The sequence below is a fragment of the Ictidomys tridecemlineatus genome, chromosome 4, assembly GCF_052094955.1.
Source record: "Ictidomys tridecemlineatus isolate mIctTri1 chromosome 4, mIctTri1.hap1, whole genome shotgun sequence".
Taxonomy (NCBI): domain Eukaryota; kingdom Metazoa; phylum Chordata; class Mammalia; order Rodentia; family Sciuridae; genus Ictidomys; species Ictidomys tridecemlineatus.
The window spans coordinates 4,197,334-4,217,868 of record NC_135480.1 but is presented as its reverse complement, the minus strand read 5'-3'; the positions used below and the strand labels follow the sequence as shown (position 1 = coordinate 4,217,868).

Sequence of the window (20,535 nt, the reverse complement as noted above, 5' to 3'; positions counted from 1 at the left end):
CTGCTTTCTCGGGTCATTCCAAGGACACTTGGCACTTGCTGGTGAGCTCATCCCATGCTGCCTGAGACGATCTCAGAGCTCAGGCAGAATGGGCACTCGAGGTGCTCGTCTGGCTCTGTGCACAGCTTCCAGAAATTCCCATGTGGCATCACCAAGACTCGGTCTTGAGGTGCCCTTCCTGCTTTTCTGTGGCACTATAGTGTGCTCACGATCGTAAGTCCCCTGCTCCAGGTTGCATGGTGTGGGCATTGGTGGTCACCAGGCTCAGGCTCCAGCTGAGTTTCCCCAGAAGTGTCTCCTGTCATCTGAGCATTGCCTCCATCTCTTCCCGGGTGCTGTGGTGCCCATGGAAGTGCCTGTCACACCAAGAGCTGCCTCTGAGAGAATATCTAGCCTTTGTGCAGAGCACCTGTTGGGAAGGGTGTGTCCCAGAGTGGGGAGCTCAGCATGTAGCATGCAGCCCACCCAGGCTTCTTGACACAGACAGTTTTGCCATTTGGTTTATGCCCAAATTACAAAATGTGTGTTATTATCCAAAAATGATACCGTCTTTCTTTTTTACATGGTCTGTTCCCTGTAGAATTTAGCATATTTCTAAAACATCTGTCTCCTCCAACTGTAGGTGTATTTTGTCTTAATGTTTCTTAGTGCCACAGGAGGCTGAGCCCAGGCTGGTGCGTGGGAGGTGAGTGCCTACCACTGAGCTGCCCCCAGCCCTCTAGCTCTCATTGTTAAGCAGGAGGTCCTATCAGGCTGCATTGGAGCACTGACTTTAAAAATCAGCCTCAGGGCAGGATGTGGTCCTGACAGAGAGGCTGGATCTCAAGAGAAGGATGCCTATATCCCTGGCCACGTGCCACGTGCCATGTGTCATGGGGCCTGGCAGCCTGGCACTCATCACCTGGTGCAGAGGGCCCTGGCGTGAGTCCTATGTTGAGCGCAGAAAGCGGGGGATGCAGGATCTCACTGTTCCGGAAGGAAGCAATGGCTGCAAGAACCAGTGCACAAAAGCTCCGGCACTTTGTTCTGGGGCCACAGAATAGGGCCAATAGTAGCACCTCTTGTCACCACCCTGGAACAGTGGCATATTACTGAGTTTTTTTAGAGCAGAATTGGGTGTTCTTGGCCTGAGGTGCAGAGAGAGCTGGGCACTCCAGAAAGAGTCCTGTTACTGTGTTCCAAGCTTTGGATCTAATGGCCAGAAGAGTTTATGTTTTCTTGAAAACTGAGCAGTAAAAAAAGAGTTAAATATTGATCATAATGCCAAGCATGGTGGCACTCACCTATATTCCAGTAACTCAGGAGGGTGAAGCAGGAGGAGCACAAGTTCAAGGCCATCCTCACCAACTTAGTGAGACCCTCTCTCAAGATAAAAATAGAAAATGGCTGAGGGTGTGGCTCAGTGGAAGAATATCCCTGGGTTTGATCCCCGATACTTAAAAGATAAAGGAACAATATCTGTCATACTTATTTTTGTAATTGTGGTAGAGAAAATGGGTAGTTTTGTTGTTGACGCGTGATGGCGGACATAGACGGGTGCTCTTACCTAGATGGGCAGTCAAGTAAATGGGGTGCTCTATGTGCTCTATGTGGCTGTTCAGCCTGTACAAGTCACCATTTGGAAAAGTCGCTGCCTGTGTTGGGGCACGCTTAGCAGCAAGTGACCCAGCTGCCTAGCTCCAAGGCCCACTGCAAAGCAGGGCAGTGGTTGTGACAGCACCAGCACCACAGGGAGGAGTGGGCTGGCCGTGCCAGTGCCCTGCAACACGGGCCTCCCCCCGAGAAAACTGGAGCTCTGGTGTCTCCACCTGGGCTGCAGCGCAGGTCGGGTGCCAGTTTGGTTCAGGGAAGCCGAGTAGGGGAGGCAGCCAGGATGGCCAGAGGCCTGGGCCAGCACCCCTCTGGGTTGGTTCCAACTGCTTCCTGATGTCTGGGACCGTGGTGTGCAGTGTCCTACCTCCACTGCCTTCTCCTTCCCAGAGCTGCACTCTTTCCTTGATCCTGGTCCCTGAAGCCCAGAGGGGCTGTCGCAGGGTGCTGTAGTCAGCGTATGCCTGGCCCCAGGGCTGGGGACTATTCTGCCACCTGCTGTCTCATCAGAGTCACTGGCAGAGTGCCAAAGTCTTGTGACCTATTTCGTCCACGTCATGAAGGACACATCCCAGGGAGTGACCCCAGGGAGGCTCACCCAAAAGTGATCTGCACTGTGCAGTGTGGCTTCCCCGTGCCATTAATTAGGTTGTAGCCGCTGGCTTGAGGAAGTTGCCTACGCAGGACTCCTCCCCTCGCTGCTGCCAGGTTGGCTCCTGGGGGCCTCCACACCCTTCTGTCCAGAGCGCCCTCCTGTCCAGCATGCCCTCCTGTCCGGCGCGGCACACGTCTGCTGGCCTTGGTTTCCCTGTTCATGAATGGCTTTCTTGTTTCAATTCAGAAACCTTGGTGTTTGTTATTCTACCTGAGATCAAAACACTGACTGCTTTCTCTGGTATAATTACTGTTAGCTAATTTAATGCTTATTATCCCCCAGAAGCCTAATGGTGACCTCAGGAACTCTTTTTTTGAAATTTTCTCTGCAGCGTCTCAGGAAGGTGAACTGTGATTGTGCCTCTAGGGTGGAAGAAAAGGCCATGACTGTTGAAGATTATTGACAGGCCAGTGTTTATCTTTAGCAATAAAATAGTTTATGAAATATTCTGCACATATTATTGCAAAAAGATAGCTGACTAAAGGTAATCTGGGAATTTTAAAATGACTTGAGCCTACTGCAGTGACACATGCCTGTAATCCCAGCAACTCTGGAGGCTGAGGCAGGAGGATCACATGTTTAAGGCCAGCCTCAGCAACTCAGTGAGATCCTGTCTTGAAATAAAACATTAAAAGAGGAGCTGGAGTTGTGGCTCAGCGGTAGAGCACTCGCCTAGCATGTGCGAGGCCCTGGGTTCAATCCTCAGCACCACATAAAAATAAATAAAGGTATTGTGTGCAGCTATAACTAAAAAATTTTTAAAAACACATTAAAAGGGTTGGGGGATGCAGTTCAGGGATAAATCACGCACCCCTGGCTTCATCCCCAGTACCAAAAAATATGAAAGTAAGTCAGGGAGGACCCTGTGTGGCTCAGTGCCGGAACTCGTGCATGGCCATGGGTTCCCCCCTGGCACCAAATTAAAGGGAGAAAGCCGACTTGGAGGTGCCCTGCTGGCAAGCCCACGCAGGGCCCTCCTGTCAGCTGGCCTGTTTCTAAGTGTCAGTGTAGGTGCCCACAGGAAGTCAGAGGGGTTTCTTCGTGCTCCTAGAATACTAGCTCCAGTGTAGACATGTCACTTGAAGATGGCAGCTTGGCGAGTCGTGACACGGTCCCACCACCCAACATGCCTACTCACGTCGCCCTGTCCTGAGTGCTGGAGAGGAAGCCTGTGGGCCAAACCAGGACCACCCAGGGACACAATCTGGCCAAGGCTGCAGAGCCGAATGGCGTGTGCAGGAAAACCGGCATCACCGCTCACTTGCTTTAGATCGCAACGTTTTTAGTGTTAAAATCTGTGGTGGTCTCCATTTCTAAGCGTGGTTTCCTCTTCGTAGACTTTTTCTTCACTGTTTAGAGAATGGATAAGTGGATATGAGGCCTGCACTGAAAACTCCTGCCCACTGAGGAGACGGTGGCTCCATGGAATCGGGGGTCGCCTGCTGTCGTCCCGTGTCCCGTCCCCCCCCCCCCCCCCCCCCCCCCCCCCCCGTCCTCGGTGGCACGTGCAGCTGGCTGGGGGGATGCTGCTGAGAGCATCAGGCTGCGGGGGACTGAGGGGAATGAAAATGTCTGCTGCTGCACCTTTGAAGTGCTCGGAGAGGGCACGTGGCAGCTCGTTCACATGGGTGCTGATGGTGCCAGTCTGTCCTCAGTGTCTCCTTGTTCTGTTCGCAGGCATGAGTTGCTGGAGGAGGCCCGGCGGCAAGGCTTACCATTCGCGCAGTGGGACGGACCGACGGTGGTCGTGTGGCTGGAGGTGCGCTGGGGGTGGAGCCGAGGGCCTGTCCCAGACAGGGGCAGCTGTGGTGCTCATCCCCTGCATTAACACTCTGCCTTGCCCACTCTGTCTGTAGCTCTGGGTTGGGATGCCCGCCTGGTACGTGGCTGCCTGCCGAGCAAACGTGAAAAGCGGGGCCATTATGTCAGCCCTGTCCGACACCGAGATCCAGCGGGAGATTGGCATCAGCAACCCCCTGCACAGATTGAAGCTGCGGCTGGCCATCCAGGAGATCATGTCGCTGACCAGCCCATCTGCCCCTCCCACATCGAGAACGGTGCGTTTAGCGGGGTTCAAGGGAGGGTCCTCGTGTTTTCTGGGGAGAAGGAACCCTGCCCTCAGAGGTGCTTCCCAGTTAATAAGCACACTACCCAGGTGGCTCTGATTCAGAGTTGCAGTGTTCACATACCCCAGAGATTGCCATTGGGGAGCTGAGTGGTCCAAAGGAACTTGACCAAATGTTTTTGAGAAAGCTCAGCTAGAAAGGCCTTGTTTAAAAATAAACAAATATGAATCTATCAAAATTGAATCAGTCTAAGGGCTTCTTGGGGAGAGAAAAAATTAGCATTTTAAGTACGTGCTTTATATAAAACTTGGAATTTCATTTTCTATTCCACAGTGGAAAGTAAATGACTAGCGTTTGCACTGTACAAAAGGACACTTGGGAAAAGCACACGGTGGGTGTGAGCGTTCTAAGTGTTATTAGAGAACGCACATAGGGCAGCACCCAGTAATCCTGGGCTGTGCCCTCGAGCTCCTGCCCCTGCGGGTGGACGGCTAGCCGTGGACTGGTCCTGTGCTGCGTGCAGGATTGGCTCTCTTATTCTCATGTCTGGCTCCTCCCTCCGTGCCCTGTGTGGGAGCAACAGGCCTGGAGTGCTGCCTGGCTGCTGTGGCGCCCTGGCACTTCCTGGCTCCTCAGGCCGCCACTGACCCCAGCGCATACGTGACTGAGAGTGGGCTGACCCTCCACAGACTGTCCCCCAGAATTCTTCATTCCCTGCTTTCTCCCGTGGCAGCTAAGAGGCAGTGAGGGCATCCCCAGCCTGTCATTCTGGCTCTTGGCCTACAAGTGTTTTCCCCTGTGGCTGGGGCCAGCGCTCACAGCCCAGTACAGGTCATGGCCTGTGGGTGTCTGACCGCCGTGATTGCTGCTCATGTGGTGGGGGGAGTTGCGAGCAGAGTCCCCAAGCAGTGACCCCCCTGGTTGAGGAGGTGAGAATCCATTCTGCGGAGAGCATGGATGGTTGTTGAGTTCGGGGGCCGGCTCCTGATTGGCAGAGTTGAGATGTGGCACAGTGGCTGCCCTGCCCTGTACTTTAGCCTACCCTGGAGAGAGGACCCCTGCCCAGAGCCCAGGAGCCCGACTTCTGATGAGCAGACTGCTAGCCCCAGCCTGACTTGAGGCCACAGTTCCTTTACAGAAAAATATTGAGAAGATTTGCCTTTTTTAAAATCAAAGACCTTTGGAAATGAGCTAAGGAGGCTTGTTCTTGCTCATGGCTGAGGGTGCTCGTCCTGGGGGAGCACTCTCACCAGATCCAAGTCAGCTTGTACTCGGGGACAGGGAGTAGAGTGCACAGCAGGCAGACTGCACTGCCAGCGCCAGCCCAGAAGTTGCCCTGAGGTACTCAGAGGACCTGCAGCGTGGCTTCCAGCTAGCCTGATGCCCTGCGCCTCGTAGTGTCCACCCTGGCCCCCTGGCTCCCTCTGGCTTCAGCCATTAGGCTGAGAGCAGCTGTGAGCCCTTGCAGCAAGGAGCCTTGGGAGAGCTGCAGCACCGCCTCCCGCTCTGTTGTCCCTTGTTAACTATGTACGTGGCACTGGGGTTTTTTGGTGGGTGGAGGTTGGTGTAGGGTTTCTTTTTTTTTTTTTTTTAATATTATTTATTTATTTTTTAACAATACCTTTATTTACTTAGTTATTTTTATGTGGTGCTGAGGATCAAACCCAGTGCCTTATGCATGCTAGGCAAGCACTCTACCAGTGAGCCACAGACGTAGCCCCTGGTGTAGGGTTTCTTTTGGGGTTCTGGGGTCAACCAGGGCCTTGCACACCCAGCACACAGTCTGCGTGGGAAGACTGTTGTGAGTACCTTGAGTCAGCCGTCACTAGGGGACTTCAGACTCGCCAGAAGTGGCAAGTGGGTCTTCCTTTGCCTGTATTTGGGTGCTGTGGGGGGAGGTGCTGGCATCCAAGCTCAGGAAATCCTAGGCTGCATAGTGTTGCTGACCAAGTGGGGCAGAGTGTGGTCATTCCTCAGTGGGAGGAGCTTGGGTGTGTGTCCTGCCAAACTTCTGTGGGCTTCTGAGCTGGAGCTTTGCGAGGAGCCCCTGCTCGGTCCCTTCTCTGCCTGTGGCTTATGTGTGTGCCTCTCCTCTTTGTCACGCTTCCCCCTGCCCTGGATGTGGCTGGTGCACTGGGTCGCCTCAGACCACAGGAAATGTCTGGTTGACACACGAGGAGATGGAGACCCTTGCTGCCACGCCACACACGGTCAGTCACACCCTGCAGCTCGCACCCCATAGTGCGCTTGCCGCTGAGTCCAGCTGATTTTTGCCTTTTTGTTGAAAACTGAAACTATCAAATTTATTTTGTATTTAATTGTTTCAGATAAGTATTTCTCTTAGGTTATTAGTTAAACATGTAAAGTAGAATTTTGTGCTTTGTTTTAGATTTTTTTTTCTGGAACTTAAAGCTGGTAGCCTCACTCTGCTTGGAGTGATTGTAATTTCTCTCTGCATTTGGAGAGACTGCAGTTTAGCACCATGGATCGTCTGACCCCAGCTTGCTCCTTTGACGGCTGTGGTGCATGAGAGTCTGCTCCCTGCATGGCTGGTGTTGGTGGTGTGTGCTGCATGATGTGTGATGCTGTGGACGTTTGCTCCCTCGTGCTGCACCCGCCCTGCAGAGCTGACGTGGCTCACTTCTACTAATGGTCATGTTCTTTTGCATTCCTAACCACGTGACGCAGGAAGACGAGGAGGGAAGCTGGGCTCAGGTTGGAGCTTTTCTATGATACCTTCTTCGCTCTGTGTTGGAGTACGAAAACTCATACAGTTTGCTTTTCCAGGGGTCTTAGCATCTTAATCAACTAGTAGTGTTTTTAATGATCTGAAAACATTAATTGAGTTAAGCATAGGATTAAAGAGTGCGTCTCATGGACAATTTTGAATGTCCCTCCTGAGGAGCCGTGGAAGCTGAACCTGGGATCTTTCACACTCAGCCCTGCAGGTGGTTCCTGAGATTGTGCACACCTAGCTCCATCCGGGGTAGCACTAGTCAGACCAACTGGGAAGAAACCATGGGACATAGTACAAAACCCCAGCACTGGCAAGGTGCCTCCTCCTCTCTTTCTGTTGGCATTTCACTAAGAATATCCTAACACTGTAGGTTTAAAGATTTTATTGATGATCTCAGAAATAAAGCCTCTTGGTCTGGGAGTGTAGCTCAGTGGAAGAATACTTGCCTAGCGTTGGCAAGGTCCTGGATTTGATCTGCGGTACCAAAAAAAAAAAAGGATTAGAAATGAGCACGAGCTGTTTCCTCCTCTGGTACTTATGAAGTATAACCAGTGACGCTGGATGCTGCACCCATGCCTGTCGTCCCAGTGACTCGGGAGGCTGAGGCAGGAGGATAGCGAGTTCAAGGCCAGCCTGGGCAACTAGCGAGACCTTGTCTCAAAGTAAAAAATAAAAAGGGGCAGGATGTAGCTCAGTGCTTGAGCACCCCCGGGTTCCATCTGCGGTGTGCATGTACGTGTGTTTAGATGGACGTGGAAAGAGGGAGGTAGGAGAAGAGCACCCCGCTATCCCACCTTTCGTCCCTCTTACACCAAGGAGGAGTGGCTGTGGACACTGGGTTTCACCACCCTGGGCTAGGGGTCTGTGGCTCCCTCCAGGCATAACCTCATTAATTGTCATTTAGGTCTTTTGTGGGACCAATAAGGACTATCAGTGGATTAAACAGGACTCATTTCTTAATTGCTTAAATTTCAGGGCATTTTAAGGGATGACACTGAACACTGTCAGCAGTTGAATGTGAAATTGCCAGCATCAGAGACATGCAGGAGACATTAAATAGCTTGACATGTATCCTTGGCCATGGAACCATGACTAGGGACTGTGCAGGTGCAGGGTGGCCCACCATGCTGTGGCCGGTCTCTGCTGGTGTCACTGTACTCCAGGCCAGGGCAGGCACACAGCCTGCCCTCCCTGCTGCCCTGCAGTGGCAGCTGCTTGTTCTGTTTCGTTTTGGTGCTGGGGATTATACCCAGGGGTGCTCTACCACTGAGCTATATCCCTGCCCTTTTTATTTTTTATTTTGAGACAGGGTCTCACTAAGTTGCTGAGACCGGCCTCCAACTTGCAATCCTCCTACCTCAACCTCCTGAGTCGCTGGGATGACAGGCATCAGCTCTTAGCCAAGAGGAGATGTAAGCTACCCCTGGATCCTCAGGGAGGAAGCACCGAGGCGCTTGCACTTAACAGATAGGAGAGTGCTGCTGTGTGGACACTGCCAGCTGCCAGGAGCCTCCAAGAGCAGGACCAGCACAGAGCTCCGTCTCGCTGGGCACAGCTGGGCCTGAGGGTGTGAGTGCACACTGTGTGGGGGTGCTCTGACGAGAGCCCCTTCTTGCTGCCGGCAGTTCCGGTACAGCCATGCAGACTGTGAAGAGTATGTGCTACGAGACACCAGAGACCGTGGCTCCTGTGGGTTCTGCTTCCATGTACTGCCGTGGTTTGGTGTTTTGGTTTGTTTGTTTGTTTATTTGTTTTGGGGTACCAGGGTTTGAACTCAGGGGCGCTTGACCACTGAGCCACATCCCCAGCCCCATTGAATTTTATTTAGAGACAGGGTCTCACTGGGTTGCTTAATACCTCGCTGTTGCTGAGGCTGGCTTTGAACCCGCAATTCTCCTGCCTCAGCCTCCTGAGCTGCTGGGATTGCAGGCGTGGGCCCAGCTTTGCGATTATGTAGTAGACATCTTCTTTACTTTTTCTGCCCATTCAAGAATACATAGCCTGTAGAGTAGAAGATGGCATCCGGCCTCCATGCTGTGAGCAGTAGGCCCAGGAGGAAGGTGGAGAGAGTGAACTGGTGGTGAGACCACAGCGTGCCTGTCACCTCGCTCCCAGTTGTTCAGAGGAGCATTGTTTCCTGTTGGAATTTGAGTCGCTCTTTCCAGCTTGACTGGAACAAATATCACATTGGATGGACGTGGTGGTGGGGTGTGTGCCTGCAGGTTGCTGTGAAGGTGACCTGGTCTTTCTTGGCTGGAGGGCACCCGGGCTTTCCCTGCTGTGTATGTGCAGTATGTTTATTTTTCGTTGTGCAAACCTCACACACATTCGATTCATCTGAGAATTTTACAGAGTTGAATGCCATTGCAAACGATGTGTTAGACCCTCAATTTCAACTTCATTGCTAGTTATTCAGAAACACTTCCCTCTCGCTCTTTCTTCTCTCCTTTCCTTCCTTCCCTCTCGCCCGAGCCACTGTATGACTGAGCCACGTCCCCAGCCCTTTTTATTTTTTCTTGAAACAGGGTCTCACAAAGGTGCCCAGGTGGGACTTGAACTTGGGATCCTTCTGTCTCCGCCTCCCAAGTTGCTGGCCCTGAAGGGGTGGCCATGATGCCCAGCCTAGAAACACGGTTCATTCCCACGCATCGGCCTCGCACCCTGGAGCTCTGCTCAGTGCGCGTGTCAGCTCTGACAGCCGGTTCGCAGGCCCTTCCCCTGTCCTGACCCTGGAGTCGTGTCCTCTGTAAGGAGACTTGGTCTCTGCCCAGCAGTGTGCTCTCTCATTCTTTCCTTGCTCTGAGCGGTGGCCAGGCCTCCAGGGCAGCGCTACTTAGAGCTTGTAGGATGGGCGCCACTGCCTGGTCCCTGCTCCCCTGAGGAGGAGGCCAGCTGTAGACGTCTTTGGCTGCCTGGCCTCAGGTCAGGGCAGGCTCCGTCATCCCTACCTTGCTGTGCTACACCTCTTTATTTTGAGACAGGGCCTCAGTTGCTGAGGCTGGTCTTGAACTTGCCATCCTCTTGCCCCAGCCTCCCAAGTGGTTAGGATTGCACACGTGCACCACCACGCTGAATGGTTTTCTTTTCCAATCTCTTCATGTAGGGTAAACTTCATTGATTTTTTTTTTGTGCCCTCTAAATGTTGAGCTAACCTTTGTGCCTGGAATAATGAACCCCATTAGTCATAATATCTTGTTTTTTAATATTTTGTTGACTTGCTAATATTTTGTTAGGGATTCTTACATGATTGTTAATTTTCAGCTATTTGGGCAGTTTCTAGCCATCTGCCTCCTTCCTCCACCTCCAGGTGGCTGGCACCGCAGAAGCACCACTGCATCTGACCTGTTGAATTCTGATTTATTTTACTAAGGTCAGAGGACACCCTTTTTGTGATTCCTGCTTCTAAATATGGTGAGAGGCAGTGCACCTCAGTGGTGGGCACGTGCGTGGCATGCCCGTGCCCAGGGTTCAGTCCCTAGCACCATCTGAGGAGGGCTCCTGCTGCACCGGGCCTGGCACACAGCTCTCGGCTTGCTGCTCCGTGGGGCAGAGGCTGCTGGAGCCCGGTCTGGTGTCTTCATCGCTTGGCACTGAGGAGCCAGGGAGCTTATGCCGCTGCCCGACTCAAGCCCAGCAGCGTGGAAGGACCGTGGGGAGGAGGACAGGAGAGGGCTCTGAGGTGCGACCAGAGCAGGGGGGTGACGTGGGGTCTTAGGTGCGTCCTTCGGAGCACTTCCTTTCCGTTACCGTCTTCTCCAGCCACTGATTGAGAGAAGAGTGTCGATGTCTTCTGACTATAATTGTGTATTTGTCCCGTTCAGTCCTGTTAGTTATTGGTTCATTTATTTTTTAAAACTATTTTTTACTTTTTAGCCGCAGTTGGACACAATACCTTTTATTTTATTTATTTTTATTTGGTGCTGAGGATGGAACCCAGGGCCTCACACGAGAGATGAGCACTGAGCCACAACCCAGCCCCTTAAAACTATTTTTACACTTACTTTTCCGGATTTTTGAAATACACCAATGTTTTGCTTAGGAAAGAAAAGGGTTGAAAAATAAAGCTAGAACCAAGCGGGGGTGGTGGCACTGCCATCGGGGAGGGAGACACGGATCGCAAGTTCAGGGCCAGCTGGGCAGCATAGTAAGGCTCTGCCCCAAAATGGAAAAGAGAAAGGGCCAAGGATGCAGGGTTCAGTTTCCACCAGGACCAAAGCCCGCCGCCCACCCGAGGTGTCCTAGCAAGCAGGGCTGCTGTCCTTCAAGCTTGTTCATGAGTCGTTACCTCCTCCCCACGGGGCTGCTGTAGGGCAGCTGCTCAGGGGACACTGCTAGGCCGTCACCATTTTAGTGTGGTTTGGTAAAGAAGTTAAATTTTTATTATAAATGAGTTAAATTTTTAATGACTTTTTGTATGAGATTTTACTAGCATATTTTAAATGTGGGAACAGGTCAAGTTATTTGGAAATTATAGAGCAGTTTTGCCCTTAGTTTAGCTTTCAAGAATATGTAGCAGTGAGAAATCCAACCTGCTGTCATCCACTCGTTATGAACAGACGCTCGCCTATGGGGACATGAACCACGAGTGGATCGGCAACGAGTGGCTGCCCAGCCTGGGCCTCCCTCAGTACCGCAGCTACTTCATGGAGTGCCTGGTGGATGCCAGGATGCTGGACCACCTGACCAAGAAGGACCTGCGGGGGCAGCTCAAGATGGTAGACAGCTTTCACAGGTAAGCGGCACCACGGGCCCACTCCCAGCCCAGACCTGACGGCCACTGTCTCCTGATCTCTGCTGTTGTTGGTCACCAGGAACAGCTTCCAGTGCGGAATCATGTGCCTGCGAAGGTTGAATTATGACCGGAAAGAACTGGAGAGGAAGAGGGAGGAGAGTCAGAATGAAATAAAAGGTGAGTGTTTGTGCCCAGAGGATGAAGTGCGTGGGCTTGGATGCCCCTGTGGCCCATAAAGCAGCCTCAGTGATGAAAAAAATCAAGGGCAAGAACTTAAAAAGCCTGGGGCTCAGCAGCAGGCGCTGGCCGAGCGTGCTCCAGGCCCTGGGCGCCATCTGTGGCACCCAGAGGAGGGCAGGGAAGGCCTCAGGTGCAGACGGCTGTGCCGGCCTCACCCCGGAGAGAAGGGCGGATGCCAGTCCCTGGAGAGCGCTGGTGCCTGCGTGAGTCTGGGCCACATACCTGGGGCTGGCTTTTCTCCTGGGACTTCAGAGGTCTGAGCCACATCCCCGGCCCTTTTTATTTTTTTATTTTGAGACAGGGTCTTGCTACATTGCTGAGACTAGCTTTGAATTTGCCATCCTCCTGCCTTAGCCTCCTGAATCGCTGGGGTGAGAGGCGTGCGCCACCATACCCGGCTAGTTTTCCTCCTATTGCCTCTGCCAAATGTGCTGCTGCTCAGCAGTGCTGTCCCCCCACCCCACCCCGTGCTGCGACACTGGGGTGAAGTGTGAGGCACCAGTGCTCTGGGGTTCGCCCAGGGCCACATGCAGAAGCACAGACTGCACCTACAGCTCTGCTCCCACAGAGCATGAGGCCCTGAGCAGCCTTCAGCCTATCGGGGAAAGGAGTCGGTCCATCAGCCGGAAACGGAAACGGGCTGTAGCCCAGGAGGCCCTGACTGCCCGTGGAGCCAGGAGGCCACTGATCCCAGCAGTGTGGTGGGAGGGAAAACCAGCCTCCCTGGAGAGCGGCAGCCCCCGCACTGTGCTAGGCCTCCACGCCCTCTCTGCGGCCCTGCAACGGCCTTTTGCATCCCTGGTTCTCCTTGAGAGAGAAGCTAAAGTGCAGTTGGAGGAGGCCATTTGGATGCCACTTGCTCACGGTTGTGTCAGCACAAGTCTTGGGAAAGACCACAGGTTGGCATTGGCACCGAGCAGGTACGCGCAGCCTTGTATCCAGGTGGCGAGAAGCGGACACGGTCTTCTGCTGTGTTCTTTGTGTCCCTTCTGCATCCCTTCACAGTTAACAAGAACGGCCTTTGTAAGTGGTTGGTGAGCATCTGAGTGGATTTCTAATCGAGCAGATTTTGAAATTTAATTTGCACAACCTGTCCAAAGTCTTTAATATGCTGGGTGGTGTCTTTAAGTCTCTCTTTTGAAAGTGGGAAAAATGTTTAGGATATTTACCATGAATGGAAACTTCCAGTCCAGAAGCTGGGGTTTGTGCTGAAGTGAGTGAGGTGTCCAGGTGGTCACAGGGCTGGGGGGGTCTGTGTGTGAAACGTTAGTCCATGCTGGGGCCTGCTGGGGCCTGTGCTGTCTGGCCTCGCTCTGATCTGCAGAAGGAGCTTCTTCCTCTTGTGCTCAAGAGGAGCTCCAACGGGAGCCCTCTCCTGGGGAGTCTGAGTGCCAGGCGTGGCAGTCCTCAGCGTTTCAGGGGTGTGGTGAAGAGGCTCTCTGAAGCCATAGTCACAGGGTTACTCTTTTGCAGATGTGCTTGTTTGGAGCAACGATCGAGTGATTCGCTGGATCTTGTCGATTGGTCTTAAAGAATATGCAAACAATCTCATAGAGAGCGGCGTTCACGGGGCACTTCTTGCTTTGGATGAGACCTTTGATTTCAACGCACTGGCACTGTTGTTGCAGATCCCAACCCAGAACCCCCAGGTATGCCAGGCCCTGGCCACGCCCCACCCACTCAGGCAGTGTTCAGTTGTTAATGGTGGAGAAGAAGGTGACCTCAGCCACTAGTGCTCTCTCTTCTATCACTATCCCTCACCCAGTGGTTCAAAATCAGCAGATGCTTTATTAATATTTTTGTTTCTCATCCTTCTATTTTCTGATGCAAGCATTAGATTCTTGAAGTAAACAAAAGAAGATTGTTTCATGGTAGGTCTGGGAGTGTAGCTCAGTGGTAGAGCACTTGCCTGGCATATGAGGCACTGGGTTTGATCCTCAGCTCCACATAAAAGCAAATAAATAAAATAAAGGTATCATGTCCATCTACAGCTAAAGAAAAAAAAGAACATTTTATTATAATTCTGCTTGTCAATGCAGAGATACACGCAGTTGTTACATCACAGAGAAATATCCGGGTGTGCCTCCTGGAGGTCTTATTGACCTTTGTCAGTCTGTTTGACACATGAGCCCATTTGAAAATGGAGATGTTTGTGTTCTACAGAACGTCGAATGCTTTTGTCAGTCACCTGACCAGTGCACACAGCACACTTCCTGTGCACTTCCAGGAGGTGACAGGTCCCTCCCTCTGCCCTGACAAAAGCCCTGATGCTAAACTTTGTCATGGCTCCGTGTTTCCAGGAGTTCAGTTGAGTTTTCGAGTCTCAGTTTCAAAGATAATTGTAATATGCAAACCTTCTTCAAACTAGAATGATGGGAGTTTTGGTGGTGGTTTTGTCATTCCAGGCTCGAGCCGTCCTGGAAAGGGAGTTTAACAACCTTTTGGTCATGGGGACCGACAGAAGGTTTGATGAGGTAAGTTCTCAGCTGTGCAGTGTGTGCTGGGGCTGGGGTGGAACCCAGGAGCACCGAGCCACATCCCCAGCCCTTTTTTCCGTTTTGAGACAGTGATTTGCTAAGTGCTTAGGGTCTCACTAAATGGGTGAGGCTGGCTTTGAACTCAGGATCCTCCTGCCTCAGCTTCCCAAGTTGCTGGGATTCTGCATCTAGCTTCACAGAACAGTCTTGTTTTCATTTTTACTATTTTTGATACTCCTCAAAAATGGTTTTCACATCATAAAACTGGTTGCAATCTAGGAATGTAACCTATAAGTTGTGTTTCAAGGACAGCTGGATCTCCCACCCGAGTCCAGAGCCCTGTGCTTTGCTGTGCATGGAGGCATGTTTCAGGAGTATATCAATGCCAAATGTGAATATCCTCTCACACAGCCGCGGCTCGTTCATTCCCACACGATAGGTGCTCCTCACTGGGCCTTAGGAGAGCTCAGTGGGGTGGGGGAGAAGCCACCTCCTATGACAACGAGGCTGGTCAGCAGCGGCCTGGCGTCAGGCGGGGCTGCTTACAGCTTGCAGCTCTCTTTATGATGAATCAAGGTGCACCCCACAGCTGGAGAGTGACGTCGCACACGGGCAGTGCAGTGGGAGCAGCGCGTCCCCTGGGAGCTCAGGGCACGCCCCAGGAGGGGGTGTGCTACCTGGGGACCAGGACACACTCACAGGTCCCACTTTCCTCCCGAAGACAGTCACTCTGCCAGCTGCACCTGTCCTTTATTTGTGTGTTTATTTATTCATTCAGGCAGGTGGGCAGATACAAAGGTAGGTGCGGGGGACTGGACCTGGGACACTGTACCCCTGCACTACATCTCCAGCCCTTTTCGTGTTTTTATTTACCTTTTATTTTGAGATAGGGTCTGGCTAAGATGCCCAGGGTCTTGCTGAGTTGCTGAGGCTGGCCTGGAACTTGTGAGCCTCCTGCTTCAGCCTGCGGGAAGGCTGGATCCCGGCTGTGCTGCCTCGCCCCTCTGTGCTTTCACTTAGAAACGAAGCTTGTTTTTGATCGCAGGATGATGACAAAAGCTTCAGGAGAGCACCTTCATGGAGGAAGAAGTTCAGACCAAAGGACATCCGGGGCTTGGCGGCCGGGTCAGCAGAGACGCTTCCGGCCAACTTCCGGGTTACTTCTTCTATGTCCTCCCCCTCTATGCAGCCAAAGAAGATGCAGCTGGACGGTAGGTGGTGGGCCGCGTGACCCACCACTCGCTGGAGCATGAGCATCCCTCTTACCTAGAATGGCCATCTCGTGTGCTACCAGACGTTTAAGTATGGCTGCATGCCCAGTTGTCAATGTTTTAAAATCAGCCCTAACAAGCGTTCATAAAAGTTCAGCAACAATAGAGGATTTTTAAGAACATCTTGTCTGGTTGAATCTGAGCATATTCTCTCAACTAATAAACTGAAGCCCCGGTGGTGTGCTCAGGGCTGTGGCTGCCCTCTTGACGTGGCATGTGGGTGTGGCAGGCAGCCCTGGCGAGCAAGCTCTTGAGATCGCACTGTGGCAGCTTTCAGACCACAGTGTTTACTTCTCTCCACCCTGGGAAAAACGGTGGAGTAATTTTAAACATGACAGAGTTTTCAGTTTCTGCAAGCCCCGCCTCTACTGCCTTCTGCCCACCAGCCATGGCCTTTCTGTGTAAGCCCACGTGTGCCTGTCAGGAAAGGGCTGCCAAGGAGACGGGACCCTGCGGGAGGCTGGGTGGAGCCAAGCTGGCCAGCCCCAGGCTTCCCAGAGAGGCCTAGGCTGCTCCCTGGGGTGGCCTCTCTGGCCCCAGGACTCAGCTGGTTGTGTGGCTGGGAGGTTCCTGGGAAGGCCCTGCTCTGACCTGGGCTGAATAATGGGAGGCCGTGCAGAGAGGAGAGCCACCCTAGGGCTGAGCCTAGTTCCACTGCTTGGAGGTCACGACCTTGGCAGCATTTAGCTGTGCCCTGCTTCAGCTTCCCTGTCTGTGAAACGGGTGTCACATGGATTCTTCTCATGGAGGCTTGGCTGACTGCACGAGTCGGGGTCATTGGCAGCCCCTCTACCGGGCGTGGGCTTCATTTGCTCTGCTTCTTGGTGCAGACGATGGGCTATGGAGAGCAAGTGGCTCTCAGAATGTCCTTTTGGGGTTCAATGTCTTCTGTCATTAGCACCTCCCACAAGGAGGTTTTGCTCTCACGCCATACGTACAAATCAGGGAAAAGCACGTGTATAGGGAGTTTTATTAGCTGGACACTCTTGGTAAGAATGGCTTAGCACAGCATTTTTGGTAAAAGCCGGATTTTCTTTTGCCGGAGTTTAGTAATATACTTAAAGGGCAAAATCCAGTGTGTGTTTTAACTAGCAGCTTTTGGAGGATGAGCGTCTTTCTTCTGAGGAGCATGCGGGTGGCTAACCCATGCCCACTGTGTCGTGGCCCTTGGCTGCTGGTCTGTCCACTAGGGATAGTCCCTATGGGCGCTGGGCCTGTGTTCTCATTGTACGTTTCCTCCTCACACTGCATTTCCTCTGTTAATTGTTAAGTGCAACAATAAGAACAAGAGTTTAAACTGACTAGAAATAAACTGAGGAGACTTTGTCTCCCAGAAACACTGAAGGTGTTGCAGCTGGTGAGATGGGTGGCTGGCTGACTGGGGAGGGAGAGCAGGGGCCGCTCCAGCAGCTTTCCTGGGCTCGAGATCCGGACGCACAGAGAGCACCAGTCCCATCAACCATGGCAAGATGTTGCTCAGAGTGGTCCCCATGTACCTGTGGGAAACCAGAAACTGCAGCTGGGGCAGCCGAGCCTGCTCTAGGTGTCCTACCTGCCTTATGGTTTGCGAGGGGCTGGGCTCACCCCTGGGGCCTCAGGGTATGTTTCTTAAACCAGAACTCCGCTCTGTGGTCTCCATCGCTTCTAGTTGAAACACACTGGAGTAAGAGAAGGCATTGTCCTAGCCTGCGCCCTGGCTGGACACCCCAGACCTGCTCTTTACCTCTGACCCATCCCATGAGCAGCGAGTGCTGGGCAGCAGGTTCCACCCCTGTCCTGGGTGGAGTTGGTCCCTTTCTGGCAGCCCCGTCCCAGGGCAGGGGCCATCCCACAGGAACAGGTGCCGGTGCACCTCCTGGGGCTCTGGGAGGTCAGTGCTAGGGCCACAGGAAAGGTCTGTTTCACTAACCGCAAGTGCAGGGATCGAGGAGGAGCCAGGTGCCTGCTTCAAGTGCCGTCCTTTCTTCATGCACATGTGTGTTCTGGAGTCATTGTCCGTGCACGGTGCGCCCTTGCTGTTGTAGAGTAGGTGCCAGTGTCCTCGGGCTCCTGGGAGGTGGGGGGGACCCTCTTGAGCCCCCTGGTGCTCTTGCCCTGGCCGCCGCCCCGCTCCAGCAGGCTCCCTCAGCTCCCGGGAGGCCCCACCCTAGGCGAGGAGATGTGCCCTGTGTGAGGTCTCAACACTAACTGCACGCTGTGTTTGCACGCTTCCTGCTGTGGTGTCGGAGCAGGCAGTGTATCGGGAGCACAGAGGTTGGATTCTGCTACAGTCAGGACTTACTCCTGCTGAAGCCTCCTCCGGTGAGTAGAGAGCAGCACAGTCCCCGGGAAGGTTCCGGGCACACATTGGCAGGCCTGGAGCTCAATGCCAGGCGAGGCTGTGGGCACTGGTCCTTGAGAGCCATTCTGCTGCTGTGGAAGTCCACCTGTCAGGTGGCTCTGGTGCTGCGGCTGTCAGGAGGAGGGCGGTGTGGCCTTGTCCCTCCTCACGCCTGCGCGCAGGGGCCTGCTGGCGGGGAGCACATCCTCGGGAGCGGGCCAGAGCCCAGTTGGGAATGCGCCTCGTGAGGCTGCTGCATCGAGTGACCCCAGAGTCGTCCGCCTAAAGGTTGACTTTGAAGCACAGAGCCAGTCTCTGGGCCAGCTCTGGTGACTGGGATGTGTCTGTGTGGGGGGTCCTGTCCCACAGGTCCAGGGTGCTGCTGGCCTCAGCCTGCCCCGTGAGAGCTCTCGCAGGGGGGAGCTGCCTGCTTTGCTCGGCTGGGCGTCTTAGCTGGATTTGGGTTGGCTTTAGGTCTTGCTTGCTTAGTTGGTGCCTTCTTTGCATGCCCTCGGGGACAGTGCAGACCCTGGTGAGCTCATAGTGATGCTCGGCCAGGCAGGGGTGGCAGGGGCGGGGCTGCAGGAGGGCGCGTGCTGAGCGGGGCCTCTGTTCTCTCTTGCAGTGTACCCGCACTACTTCTACAGATGACCCAGCCTTCTGAATCCAGCAGACGACAGTTTAGAATTCAGTGGATCTTTAATCTGTTGATACTCCTTATATGGACCCTAAGATATTTTATTACAGAGTTTTTAACTAGTTGAAAAATTCAAGAATATCATAGAGAAAATATTTTAGAATTTACTGTTTCTTATATTTATGTGAACTCTGCTCCTCCTGGCGTAGTTACTGCTTCCCCCTGGGTGCAGACTCTGGGTGCCCTCCCGTTCGTGGCTTATCCTAATGGCAGTCCTTCACGTGAATGTACTGTAATGCTTGTATGTATTGATCCTATGAACAAATGTAGGGCTTTTGTAAATTATGCACTTATGTAATTATACTGTTTAATTTTTTAATGATAAACCAGGACAGAGAGGATTTTACTGCGTTTATAAAATCATCGTGACACAGCAGTGTCATAGCATCGTCCTTTACCAGCTCACACAATCATTTTGAAAATAAGCAGACTTAATTTCAAGAGATTACTGTTGGGTTTTAATGACCAACCTTAACTCTACTTTTTCTATCAAGAAATCTCAGCTTCTGATAAACTTGGGGCTGAAGGGTTGAGAACACTGTGGAAGTCCCCAGCCCTGGCCCAGCTTCCCCGCCCAGTCTCTGGACTTGAAGGCTTGTCCTGGCACTGACTGCAGCTGGGAGCCGCAGGGAGCCGCTCAGCGGGACCTGGGGCCTGGGGCGCCTCCGTCCAGGCAGCAGGTGGGGGCGCCCTCCAGCTGCTCTTGAGGACCAATCCAGCACTGTGGCTCGCTGGCTCCCAGAGGTGGTCTCCTGGCGAGGGCGAGGGCAGGGCTCCTGAAACCGCGTACAACTCTAACAAAGGCCTTATTTTTCTTGTGTAAATCTTGTTTTTACATTTGTTTGTACACATGTTTAAAGAATGAACCTCGTGGTGCATTTTTAGACTTGGATGGTGTAGCCATTTTGCATTGTCTGAGTAGCAGATGTAACTTACTTTTTAAACGGCACATTAAAAGCCAGCCCGGAGAGTCAGACCATGGTGTTATTTATTAGCAGCTGATGTGCAGATGGAGGGCGCTGTCTCTTTACATTTGGCTTCTGCTTTTGATTCACTTGTACAATTCATTGTTACTGTTGTGTTTTTCTATTAATCCTCTGTGGACTTCCTGATTATGTAACAAAGTATGTACAGTCTACTTTTCAACTATTTTTATCACAGTATTATTTATTGCTTTCTTTCAATAAAGTACTGAAGCATTTTCCACTGCCAGTGAGGAATGCTGAGAGTAAGCCGTCATCACGCTGAAAACCGGCTGTGGCAGTGTCGCCATCTGAAAGGGACACTGAAGGCCAGAAGAGGGCAGCGGAGGAGCGGGTGTCATCCCATGAGTCCCCTCTGTCCTTTCCAGCCGCTGGCTCTGCTCTCCCACCCACACCCACGGCCTCATCTCTGGCACCCTTCTAGATGCATGGGTGCTGGGTGCCAGTACGCCTGCTGCCCTGGGGGCTCACGCGGGTCCTGAGTCACGGAGCAGCCCAGTGAGGCAGAGGGAGCCAGGCTCCTGGGAGGGACTGTGGGGGGTGCTGAGAGGCTACTCAGTGGCCAACCAGGCAGCCAGAGCAAGTGCCCGTGCGGCCGGGGATGGCATCACATCTGGGGGTGGCCCTGCCAGCACTGCTGGTGTCTGCCCCGCTGAGGCCGACGGGCTTTCCTGGAGGGCACCATGCCGTCTTGGGACTCAGGTACCTGGCTCGTCTCTGTTGGGGCAGAGCTGACCAGAGTCTGCGTCCTGTCTGGGCCTGTGGGC

At 52.9% G+C, this 20,535-nt stretch overlaps 1 protein-coding gene across 15 annotated transcripts in view; it reads left to right on the top strand.

Annotated features, from left to right (window-relative positions):
• Ppfia1 (PPFI scaffold protein A1) overlaps positions 1 to 19,997 on the top strand; it is an 86,876-nt gene extending 66,879 nt beyond the window's left edge. For 5 of the 15 annotated variants that reach the window (XM_078045410.1, XM_078045416.1, XM_078045412.1 and 2 more), the window contains 11 exons: positions 3,923 to 4,004; positions 4,102 to 4,302; positions 6,459 to 6,521; positions 7,000 to 7,026; positions 11,605 to 11,780; positions 11,860 to 11,957; positions 13,494 to 13,669; positions 14,426 to 14,494; positions 15,543 to 15,708; positions 18,000 to 18,069; positions 18,714 to 19,997. In XM_078045410.1, the coding sequence (XP_077901536.1) occupies positions 3,923 to 4,004; positions 4,102 to 4,302; positions 6,459 to 6,521; positions 7,000 to 7,026; positions 11,605 to 11,780; positions 11,860 to 11,957; positions 13,494 to 13,669; positions 14,426 to 14,494; positions 15,543 to 15,708; positions 18,000 to 18,058 (1,117 nt within the window). In that variant the 3' untranslated portion in view covers positions 18,059 to 18,069; positions 18,714 to 19,997. Of the gene's footprint in view, positions 1 to 3,922; positions 4,005 to 4,101; positions 4,303 to 6,458; positions 6,522 to 6,999; positions 7,068 to 8,357; positions 8,618 to 11,604; positions 11,781 to 11,859; positions 11,958 to 13,493; positions 13,670 to 14,425; positions 14,495 to 15,542; positions 15,709 to 17,999; positions 18,070 to 18,713 lie in introns of those variants that run through there. The other 10 variants (XM_078045411.1, XM_078045421.1, XM_078045415.1 and 7 more) reach the window with 8 other exon arrangements.
• Positions 19,998 to 20,535: the final 538 nt, after the last annotated feature.